We start from the raw sequence: 12,428 nt of genomic DNA on the forward strand, positions 1-12,428 counted from the left end.
CACACACATACACACATATACCACACACATACACATATACACACACATACACACATACAACACACACACACACACACACATACACACACACATATACACACAGAGTAAACAAATGAATGTAACTAAAAACTAGATGACAGTGCCTTACTAATTTAGAAAGACTTTCCAGAAATCAAGAATAAAGTATCAATAGGCTAGGAAAGATGACATATTCCTCTCATGTTGGACATGAGGCATCAGTGCTCTGTTTCAAAGGATGTGTGACCCACAATGATCAGGAAAATGAATGTTCAAGCTGATGAAATATTTCACCCACCAGAATGACAAGCTGAGGAAACCCTCTGGCATGAGTGTGAGTCACGACAAAGGCATTCCATTCTTACACTCCATGAGCTGCTGAGGAGTTGGTAAAGTCACGGATGCCAGAGGAAGAGTATGTAAGCAGGGTCCACACCGCAGGCAGGATGAAAATCCCAGGGCAGTGACGGGCAGCACCCTGGGGACCAGCCTATGGCCTGGCCTTGGTGCTTCTGCCCAGCTGTGTCACACAGCAGAGATGCCCAAGGATGTTCACGTGAATGACAATCACTCTCAGAGTGGCACAGATGTGAGCACCAAAGGACAGGCTTGGAGAAGAGGGGGCTTTTGTAAGGAGGGTGCGGATTCAGAACTCTAAATCAAACTCTCTAACACTGCAGGAAGCCAGGGGCGGGCTGGATCTGCTGTTTCCATGGGGATAGGCCTCCAAGCATGCTCCCTCTGACCACTGATAGCTGAGGTGCATCCTTCATGTTCTGTACATCAGGCAGTGCCAAGCATAGACTCCATTTTACTCTCAAACAGTGAGACCATGTAGGCCCTGCTGCTCACAACCGTTTAAGGCCAAGGCTCAAGGTTGAGTCATGTCCCTCAGAGGCCCACAGCAGGCCGGTGCTAAAGGCTCTGAGATGCACGCTGACTTTGTCACTTCCACTGTGCACTTGTGATTCATTCCGATCCTGCATCTGCAGATGCAGATCTCATATCTGGAGATGAGTTGACACTGACCTCGGTGGCAGGGACTTGAGATGCAGGTGACTGAAGTATGAGTTGAGGATGTTAAAGGTGACTTAGTTCATGAGCTACTTGGGTGTCAGCCAGGTTACCTAGCTATTATTGATGGAGAGAATCTGACAGTCGCTCGAGGACCAAAATGGGTCTTCCTGCCTCTCAGCTCCAGCTTGGAAACCCTGCCAGAGACTGAGTGTGTGAAAAGCTGCTCAACCAACAGACAGCCAGTGATCTTAGAAAGGCAGAGGATGAGGCCGGAGATACAGCTCAGTGGGTAGAAGGCCTGCTTAAAGGGCACTGTCAGAGCCTGAACACCACGTAAATGGTGTACTGTTGTGCACACCTGCAATCCCAGAGCTCTGAGGCAAGAGGATTACAATCCAAGGTTGTCTTCACCTACATTCTGAGTTTAGACCAGCCTGGACACCATGAGATACTGTCTCAAAAGACAGACAGACAGACCACATATTACACAAATCACACACACACACACACACACACACTAAGAAGTTTATTTGGATTTAGTTAACAAAAACTAAATAATACAGTAACTTACCATCAAGAATGAGCCATGTGGGCTGGAGAGATGGCTCAGCCATTAAAGGTTAGGCTCACAACCAAAAATATAAGAATGAGCCAGGTAGCAACACATGTAGTTAATCCAAGCATTCTAGAGGCAGAGGTAGGCAGATAGATTTCTGAGTTCAAAGCTAGGTCTACAGAGCAAGTTCTGGAATACCCACAGCTACATAGTGAGACCTTGTCTTTAAAAAAAAAAATAGCATGTGGCATTAGAAAAACAAAGGAACAAACAAAAATGCCTCTAACTGAAATTTAAAACCAAGAATGCCGAGAGTATAAAGAATCAAGCTTATGACCTCCTGAGCTGGGAAGGGACACAGCTTGCCTGGAGCCCCCTGAGGACATATATCAAGTTTATATTCTGTGGTCAGTGATTCCTGTGGAGGGAGTTTGTCACAGGGAGAAATCTTCAGAGATACAGCATGAGAGCATTGCAGGACACCTCATAGCAGCACCCCAAAAAATGAGCCAGGAATAGGACCCCAAATTCCACTCAGAGGAGGCCATTAAACAAAGCACAAAAGGAGAAGCCAGGCAGCTGTGGAGAGGCAATGTCAACCTGTCTCCAGTAGCTGTCATCAAGTGGGAAAGGTTGTTCACTGGTAGACTGTACCATACACCAGGGAGTATATGCACATGTGCCCAGACATACATGCAGTTAGAACATGAAAGAATCATATATAATGCCTCAATTATGTAACAAAGAGCTTCCAGACACTGTGATAAACACCTCTGGCAAAAGCGACTTAAGGATGGAAGTCTTTCCTTTGGCTCAGAGTGGGAGAATGTAGTCCATCAAGGCGGGGGAGTCAAGACCTGAGTTTTTCTTATCTATCTATCTATCTATCTATCTATCTATCTATCTATCTATCTATCTATCATCTATCTGTCTATCGACAACTCTGTCTATGTAACTCTGACTGACCTGGAACTCTATGGAGACCAGACTGACCTTGAACTCACAGAGATCTCCCCGCCTCTGCATCCCAAATGCTGGGGTTAAAGGCGTATGTACCTGAAACAGTTTCTTTTTGATGTTGCCTAGGGAATAGTGCCTTCCTCTCCTTTAGGGTAGGTTTTCACCCCTAATCAAGACAGCTCCTCAGAGGCATGCTCAGAGGAACGTAGTCTAAACAATCTCTCATAGTTGGGATAGGGGTTGTCTCTTAGTCATAATAGATCCTGTCAAGTTGACAACATGTACCATCAGATAGACATCTTACATATACATACACATATACATATGAGTATATATACATATACATACATATATTTATAAAGCATAACATTCTACAGGATGTGCCCTGAACCATTCTTGGTGGCTGTCCTTGTGGGTTAGAGGTGGGGAAGACAAGTGAATTTTACTTCTAACGTTTTGTCACATTAAGCACTTCTTTGTTGTGGCAGTTGGTACAAGTCAATAAATACTGGTACCCAAAGAGGTCAAAATTACTCAGCATGTCCCTGATCCACAGAGAGCTGGATGAACTGATGGCATGATGGTTAGGATGGTAGAAGTGCATCCTGCTTTTGGGAAACAAAGCCACGGCCACAGATATACAACATATGCTGTCCCCCACTGTGAAACTACAGAGGCTCTCAACCAGAGGGCACTGGCTGCTTGTCTTTCAGATGCACTGGCTCATGCTATCCCCCAGAAACAGCTTGTGTTTCCCTGGTTTCAGAGCATTGATGGCCCTCTCACAAAATCTAGGCAAGAGTCAGCAGATGCTACAGCATCTTGGCTCAGCTACTGCTCACCAACCAGGATGAGCGGCTGCCAGGAACAAAGTCACCACATGGCTGTGGCCAGGGAGATGGTTCAGCTGGTAAAGACATTTGCCACCCAACCTGACAACCTGGGTTCCATCTCTAGGTCTCACAGGGTGGGAGGAGAAAGCCAGCTCATGCAAACTGTCCTCTGACAACCCTCCCACACATACACACATAAGTGAGTACGTGTAATGTAAATATTTGCTAGTTATCGCATGGGAAATGGTAATTTCCTTCCAATTTTGGGTGGCTAACAAAATATATTTCTACAGTAGAATGGAATGAGATCCTGCAATAGCCACGTTGCCCAGATGGGACTTTAAGGCTCCTCCCAAGATCAACACTGTAATGTTACACAGTTTTTAAGTTACTGTGCCCCATTCACTTTTTAGGAAGTCCTACAAGACAGCCAGCTGACTTTTGCCACACCCCAATGCAGACCTTTCTGTTTTCCTCCCAGACTACCTATTTGGCCTCCCACCTCCCTGTCCACCTGAAACTTCACAAACCAGCAGTGAGATTTAACTCATCGGATGACTGTTTCCCCAGCAGATCTGACGGGCCAGCCCTGGACTGCCACATTCACACAGGCCAGGGGAGCCATGCTGAATGGAGTGTGCCTGGGAGGTTATGGCCTCGCTGGAATTTTCTGGATAAATAAATGAGTCTTTGACTGCCTAGTGGGAGGAATAGTCGTGGTGGTGGGAGACTTGACATGGTGACTTGTGGATGGTGTGTAATGCCTAGCCTAGAAGGAACACAGCCATTACCATCCCAGGAAAGTGGTTTTCAGTTAGGGGACAGTGAACTCCATTCTCAACAAACAGAAAGAGAATCTGCTGTTCAACATTCATGGTGGGAGTTCACTGTAAAGCATCCGCTGATCATATACTTAATATCATTTTGATGAACAAAACTATTCAGTATATTGTACATTGGAGGACAATATAATTCAGTATATTGCATATTTTTGGTCATAATTTTTTTCAGTTTTATTTGTATGTATGTATGTATGTGTGCATGTGTATGGGTCTGAGTGTATGTGTGTGTGTCTGTGTATGTGTGTATGTATACGTGTGTATGGGTTCGTGAGTGTCTGTGTATGGGTATGTGGGTATGTGTATGCCTGTGTATGTGTATGCATATGTGTGTACGGGTGTGTGTGTGTGTGTGCATGTGTGTGTGGTGTGTGCATGGGTGTGCTCACCTGTGCAGGCCAAAAGTGGCCCTTTGCATTAGTTTCTGCCTCTAATTCTCAAGACAGCATCTGTTGCTTGATCTGCAGGTCCCAGTTTCAGACAGACTGGCTGACGAGCTGGAGAGATCCACCTGCTTTACACAGCCCCCACCCCTAGCTCTGGGGTCAGAGGTGCACAGCACTGCACCTGGCTTTTACCTGCATGCTTTGGATCTGAACTGAGGTCCTTGTGTGTTTGCACAGCAAGCACTTTGGCCATTAAGCCATCTTGTCACAGCCCCTTCACTAGGATTTTCTTTAAACACTTAGAAAGCTGTAACAATGCTGGACATGACGACCTCAGCACTGGGGAGGCTGATGCAGAAGGACGATGTCTCAAAAATGGTACGAATAAAACTTAAGACAGTGCTTACATAACCCTGTCGTTTGGAAAGCCGCTGTTCTGAAAGTGAGCATGCCGCTTTTGTTCCCTTCGTATTGTTGTTAAGTAAACAAAGAGGAGGCTATGAAATTTCACACTCTTAAAGGATCATTCATTTGCTCACCCAGCCATAGTCACTGGGCACATTCAGTGCCCAGACGTTCTCACAGGTGGATCAGTGTTCATAGACTCAGGAGATTGAGGCAGGGGTGGGAGAAAGACGAGCCACCTTAGTAGACAGGATGTTAGGTAGGTCGATAGAGGGATGGACAGACAGATGGATTGGACAGATAGATGGAGTGAGAGGTGATGGATGGCTGTAGTGATAGAGCAGTAGATAGAGTGACGAGATGAATGTATAGATACATAGGATAATGAAGGCCCCTCGAAGATGTCTGCATTCAATCCGCAGGATTTGTGACTATGTTCTGGCAGTCAGTGGGTGGGGGGACTTTACAGATACAGCTGTGATTGTTCAGATCTTCAAGAGGAGGGAGAGCCTGGATCATCTGAGTGGGCCCAAGGCCATCACTGATGTCACCCTGTTAGTGGCAGAAGCAGGAAGGAGAGGCAATGGAGATGGAAGGGAAGGTCACAGCCAAGAGTCGAAGGTACTCAATGCTGGCATTGCAGATGGTGGAGGCTACGAGCCAAAGCAACGGGTGGGCCCTTCACATCTAGGAAAGGAAGCCAGGTCCTCGAAAGTCTGATGGTGGAGAAAGAGTCCTTGGTTTGAGGACTCCCAGCACACTGGACTCAAAGATAGTAGCTGGTGTTTCATGTCTCCGAACAGCAGTAGCAGGAAGCCAACACATCTGACAGACTGACTGGGGCAAAGTGGACAGATAAACAGGCTTCACCTGTTGAGCCCATTGCCCTGTGTGTCAGAGCCCCCACACTTCCCCCACAGGCGCATAAGGAATGTGATATGTGGCATAAAGATCTATCTGTATGAGGACCACTCCCTGCCAGAGCCCTAAGTCACCCCGAGAGAACCAACCCTGCTTCCTGAATCTCTTCCTGGGGAAGGACCACAGCCAGCCTCCAGGTGTTCAAGCCGAAATGTGTGTGGCAGGAGCTGTCACACCTGTAATTGGCCATTTAGGAATGGATGTGCCCAAGCTAGCCCCAGAGACACTTAGAATTGTTAAGAATCAGCACCAGCCTAAAGGTCCTCTCGCCTCACAGAACTGGTGTGAAGACTGAAGTGACACCTGTTCCCCACACACAGCAGACCCAGTCCTCCCTCCCTCCACCACCCTTGACACCGGTACCTGCAGCCCAGGTGGGCCCATCGCCCTGGGTGCCTGGAGATACGGGCTCGTGGGATCCGGGGACAGGGAGAGGCCAGGGGCAGCAGAGCCAGCCCCTCCATCTGGGCAGCAGGGAGAAGGGATGGCTCTGTCATGGACAGGCACACACAGCTACTAACACTGCCTTTGGGACTGAATGAATCACTCACGGTGAGAGTCGAAGGTGGCAGGGCCTGTGGCACACCCTTCCAAGACACCCCCATATTGAGGCGGGACTGACTCAGCGAGAACCGCCTACAGGCAGGTATGCATGAGCACACACTTCTTGGCCCCTAGCCAAAACAGAAATGCCACAAAAAGAAGCAGACATGAATTAAGCATGTTACACATGCCTATAATCCCAGAAGATAGAAAGGTATCGAAGAGGGTCGTGAGATCAAGGTCAGCCTGGGCTGGAGAGATGGCTCAGCAGTTAAAAACACTGGCTGTTCTTCCAGGAGACCCGTGTTCAATTCCCAGCATCCACACAGTCACAACCATCTGTAACTCCAGTTCCAGGAGACTCAAATGTCCTCTTCTGGCCCATGTGGGCTTTATATGAATATAGTACAGACATATATGCAGGCAAAATAGCCATACACATTTTTTTTAAATCTAAAAGGAAAAGAAACATTAAAAAAACAGATCAACCAGCCAAACACACTTGCTCTCATCTCCCAGTCTTCCCAATTTCAAAAAACCAAAAAGAATAAAGCTAGTGACTGGTGACCCAGGGCTTCACCTTGGCTTAGTCCCTTCCCATAAGTCTCCGCGAGCTGTGCTCCTACATCATGGAAAAAGGGACCACGGGAGCTCTAATTTGCAAGCAGTCCTCACTGGTTCAGTCAGACCATGCAGATGAACAACTAACTGCCTTCCCAGAACTCCTTCCTCAGGAGACAAAAGAACCACATCCAGGAAGAGGAAGGAGATGGGGTCTGAATGCTGCCAAAGCTCCTCCCTGTGGATAAAGTGAATCTGCGCAGAGGACAGGCGTGAGCCTGGCACAAGATGAGGGTTCATGGAGCTTTGGGTAAGGAACACAGTAGGTGCTTAGTGAAGGATGGGTGCATAGGTGGGTGGGTGGACATACATGTGGATAGACGAATGGATGGATGGACAGATGGATGAAGAATGAGGGGTGGGATGAGAAAATGGCTGGATAAGGGGCTAGAGAGCTGCACAATGGTTAAGAGGACTTCTGCTTGTCCGTGGGCTGGAGTTGCAATTCCCCAACGCTCACACTGATGGGGCCACAACCACCTTCAATTCCAGTTCCAGGGAATCCAATGCCCTCTTCTGGCCAGCTTGGGCACCTGCTCATGCATGGTGTACATATATATGTACACACACACACACACACACACACACCTTAAGAAAATGGCTGAGTGAGAGGGATAACCAGGAGGACCTTTAAGTGGAAGGATAGGTAGCTGATGGAAGGATAGATGGACAGGGAAGGGGAGAATGTCTCTGTGGGGGAAGGGAGACAGCAGGCCTGGGTGAAGTGATAAATCAGCCAGCCACTGGGTAATAGCGAATGGATGTAGAAATGAGTGTCAAGTGAGGAAGGCAAGGCCAGACAAAATGACTAACCTAGAACCACAAAGCCAGCTGCCAGGAGAAAGCAAGAGTGAGCAATCAGCCCAGATCCTGCAGGAGAGGCTTTGAGCCTCTGACAGGAAGCGCCACCTCCCAGCTTCCTGGAGAGTTGTGTGTCTTCAGAATGAAGGCTGGAGGTGGGGGTGTGCCCCATCTCGGCACCCCTACTGACATTCCTCACCCCCATGGCCCTGTTACTGGAGTATCGGCCAGGCTGGCTAGGTCACAGTGGTGACTCAGACCTGTGGGCCCTGCACCTGGCAGCCTGCCAACACCTCCCTGAACAACCTGAGATCTGGACAATCCTCTTCTTACTGAACTCCTTCTGTGTTCCTCACACCAGGAGGCCCCAGAGACCATGTTCTGAGCTCAGAATCTGTTCCATATCTCTGTGCCCACTACACAGCGCATTACCCTAGGACAATGCTATTCCATTCTGTACAGAATACTGGTGCCTCATCCGGAGGGCCACCCTCAGCTTTCCCGCTAAGCTCTGTGACTTCTGGCAAATGCCTTAACTGCTCTGGTTCATTTAAATGAAAGCATTTCGTGTTCTGCAAGTCGGTGGTAACGACTCAGAGAAACCTACAACACTTTAATTGTCCCTGGCCTACATGAGACATAGCACCCCTTGTTCCCAGGGGCCTGACTTTTTTTAAAAAAAAATTTATTTCTATATGAGTGTTCTGTGTGAATATGCGGTATGTGCCAGAAAAGGGCATTCAATCCCATTGCAGATGGTTGTGAGCCACCATGTGGTTGCTGGGAATTGAACTCAGGACCTTTGGAAGAGCAGCCAGTGCTCTTAACCACTGAGCCATCTCTCAAAACCCCCTGACTTTCTTTTTTAATGAAAATGTATAGGCCACTTGCAAAGTGTCAGCTAAGCTCTGCCCTCAGAGCCCTGCATGGGTGTCCCTCCATGCAGATTAAAGACCTAACCACCAAGATATGAGAATGTGACTGTATGTGGACACAGGGTGTTGATAAAGGAAATTAAACAAAAATGAAACATTAGAACAGGCTCCAGGTCAGTGTAAGCAGGGTCCTGGCACAGAGGGTAAATCTTGTGGGGGGGGGAGATAGCATGCAGACAGACATCCAGGGAGACTGTGTGAAGACAAGTTTGATGACATTGTGTCAGGCCAAGGAAGCAAGTCACAGCCACCAGATAAATGTTGGGGAGTCCCGGGGATGGGGGTGGGAAGGATGGGACTCTCAAGCCTTCAGTGGGGTTAGCCTGCCACACACTCACCTCACACTGGCAGCTTCTGTCACCCAGAGATACTGTCTACTGCTGCTCAAGGCCCCTGAGCATGTTCCCTGCAGGATGGCTCTCTAGACGGGACTGTGTTGGCTCTGCAGATGAGGACACAAGGCTCACAGCAATGGTGGGGGGAGATGGGAGTGCCGGCACTGAGGATCGGGAGTCCCGGCCTGTAACCCAAAGTTCAGAGTAGAAAGCCAGAGGGTATGACTGTTGGTGTGAAAAGGAACATGGGACAGTGTGAGAGACCTAGATGCTGTCAGAAGGACCCAGGCACCCACGTTACGATGGTAGCTATCTTCAACATCTGACCGGGTGTGACCAGGGAAATAGCCTGCATCAGAGGTCCAGACAATCGTGTCTTTTCCCACCAGTCCATGGAGGTGCAAAATGGCCTGGCTGCTCCTGCTTTCCCTCAGGGTTCATCCCACATACTTCCAGACAGGTTGGGGCAATGATCTGGGGGCTGGACTGCATGCCCAGGACTCCAGGGAAGCTGGGCTTTGACCTCTGAGCTGCTGCTAGGGTTGCTTGCACCAGGGTTTATGGAGAAGACTCCAGGTAAAGCAAGGGGAAGCTCCAGCCATGCTGAATGGGGACCATTCCCAAAGGAAGCCTAGCTCCATCACACAGATGAAAGCCCAAGTAGAGGTTTGTTTGTGTGTGTGTGTGTGTGTGTGTGTGTGTGTGAGTGTGTATGCATGTGAGTGTGTATGTATGTGAGTGTGCATGCATGTGAGTGTGCATGCATGTGAAAACACTGGGGGGTGGTGTTTGAGTCTATGCGTGTGCCTGTGTGTTGGGGGATGCCTAGAGGCTAGAGAAACATGGTCTTCTCATGAGTCCTTGGTGCCACCTTCCATGGGAAGTCTTGGGAACTTCTGCAAGCTGAACTATGGGGCTTTATCATACACACCGCAGCATGCTCTGGACCTTCTGGAACATTTCCACACAGGGGCAGCCTTGTGGGTGAAGTATAGGCCTCCACTGGGAAGAGAGAAGAAGCCCCCCTTCAGCAAAATCAGCTGGGCTCAGATCCCACAGGCCAGTGCTACACTGGATGGAAGAACTGAGACTTCAGCCAGGAGCACAGGGAGCCACAGATGGTTTTTTAGGGAGATGGGGTAGGGGTGTTCTGATGTGTGCTGTGGGTAAGTCACTCTGACAGGACAGAAGGAGCAGTAGCAAATGGCCACAGATTAGAAAGTCAGGCTCTGTCTTCTCCCTGGGAGAATTTCAGTGGTGGTGACCAGCAGGGTGCTGGAGGAGGGGCCTGTCCCCTCCCATGGGTCATCTTCCAGTTGCCTTGGGGTAACCTTAGAGACTTTGATAATTCTCCAAGGCCCAGAACCTTAAAATGCAGCCAGGCACAGTGACACATGCCTTTAATTCCAGCACTCAAGAGTCAGAGGTAGGCAGATCTCTGTGAGTTTGAGGCCAACCTGGTCTACATAGCAAGTTCCAGGCCAGAACTACTTAGAGACACCTGTCTCAATGTGTGTGTGTGTGCATGTGTGTGTGTGTATGTGTACATGTGTGTGTGCATGTGTGTATGTATGTATGTATGTGTGTATATGTGTATATGTATGTGCGTGTGTGTGCGTTGCGTGTACATGTGTGTGTATGTATGTATATATGTGTGTATGTGTGTGTGTATGTGTGTGTGTGTATTAAACACTGTGCATCAGCACCTGGCTCAGGAGTCACTGGAGCTGGGTTTGACTCTCTGCTCCTTCAACATGACTTGGCAAAGTTACTCAACTGTTATGCCTCAGTTTCCCTCTCTGTAACTCAGTTATAAGTTAATCAGGATAACCTCATAGAACTCTTACTAACAACAGTCCTGTATGAAGCACTTAGGATAGTGTGGTTTACACTGTCGCTACTCATAAGTGCTCTTGTGGTAAGGCGGCCACAACAGACACACTGTAGACATTCACACTACAGTCTCATCCAGGGCCAAGCTCGCAGTGACGCTGAAAGCTCAGAGTGCTTCCCTTTGCCAGCAGACATGAGGCTAGGACAGTCCAGAGAGAGCCATGCTGAATGAATGGACATCGGAAGCTCTGTTGGGGCACAAGAGTACCCCCATTTCTTTAATAGGTATCCAACACCTCCTGTGAGTGGAGCTGGCCAGCTGGCCCCCATAAGCTGCTTGGGCCTGGCTCTTCCAGGCTCCAGGTCATTTGTGATGATGGAGAATGGATGGTTTGGCAAGAGGCTTGGCAGGTCTGACAAACTGGAGGTCCCAGGGAAGGCCCGTCAGTCACCAGTGTCCTCTTCCCTCCGTCCACTTAGGCCAGAGACACCTAGATAAACAAGTCATAAACACATGGGGCTTGGGCTAGAAATGAAGTCAGAATGAAGGACAAGGGCTGCAGAGCAATGGCGGGTTGAGAAGGGCTCTCTGCAGATGGGCAGGGCCCTTTGGATCGGGATGGGGCTTGGTGGTACAGAGCTTGCCTAGTACGCTTGAGATTCTGAGTTCAAACCCTAGCACTACTAAGACACATAAATAAATAAATAAATAAATAAATAAATAAATAAATAAATAATACAGCCATAGCAAAGCGTCATATCAAACACAGAGGCTTCTGACTGTGGGGCCTTGTGTAATTTCAACAGTCACGAAGCCTCCCCTTTCCACCAACTTGAGAGCACACGCTTACACGAGAGTTCTTCTAGGGAAATGTCTCACTTGGTGAGACTGTGACCCAGAAAGCTTAAGCAAGGACTCTGAAGCTCGGCGAGGACTCAGGGAGGGGCCCCACTTCTCAGACACCCCCCCCACCTCCTCCCTCCGAGTAGACTGAAAACATGGTGCTAGACCATGCTTCACAGTAAGGCTGCTGCGAGAACAGAGAGATGTGGCCCCAGCGGACCTGGTGCCACAGCTGGATGAGAAGGAGCCTGGAGGCTGAGCCTTAAGGCAGTGGCTGGAGCAGGGAGGAAAGAGGAGGGGAACAAGGCCATTGGGTTTTTGCTTTGTGGGGCGGCAGTGGGAATTTCATCCACTCTGGACATGGAGAGCTTAAATGAACAGATGACAGAGCTCAGAGGAAGATTAGAGTGACAACATGCCTTTGGAGGCCACTGGCTGGAGCCAGCATTAGCCCAGTGGAATGGGTTCCAAGGCTCTGCTCCTCTGGGTGATTCTCCAAGTTCCCATGTATGCACGGAGGTGAGAACATCTTCCTGTGACGCGCCGCCTCGCCGAAAAGGAGAACACGCCACAGTTCAGGA

The 12,428-nt window shown here is 48.9% G+C and overlaps 2 protein-coding genes across 2 annotated transcripts in view; both read right to left on the minus strand.

Annotated features, from left to right (window-relative positions):
- Arhgap40 (Rho GTPase activating protein 40) overlaps window positions 1-6,435 on the minus strand; it is a 35,506-nt gene extending 29,071 nt beyond the window's left edge. Inside the window, exon 1 of the mRNA XM_028786582.1 lies at window positions 6,299-6,435. Within this exon, the coding sequence (XP_028642415.1) occupies window positions 6,299-6,432 (134 nt within the window). The 5' untranslated portion in view covers window positions 6,433-6,435. The remainder of the gene's footprint in view (window positions 1-6,298) is intronic.
- Window positions 6,436-11,250: 4,815 nt separating this feature from the next.
- Window positions 11,251-12,428, minus strand: part of Adig (adipogenin) — a 5,676-nt gene continuing 4,498 nt past the window's right edge. The window contains exon 3 of the mRNA XM_028786556.1: window positions 11,251-11,494. The gene's annotated coding sequence lies outside the window, so the exon portion shown is untranslated. The remainder of the gene's footprint in view (window positions 11,495-12,428) is intronic.

This window comes from Grammomys surdaster, unplaced genomic scaffold (assembly GCF_004785775.1).
Source record: "Grammomys surdaster isolate TR1022 unplaced genomic scaffold, NIH_TR_1.0 125561, whole genome shotgun sequence".
NCBI classification, from domain to species: Eukaryota; Metazoa; Chordata; class Mammalia; order Rodentia; family Muridae; genus Grammomys; species Grammomys surdaster.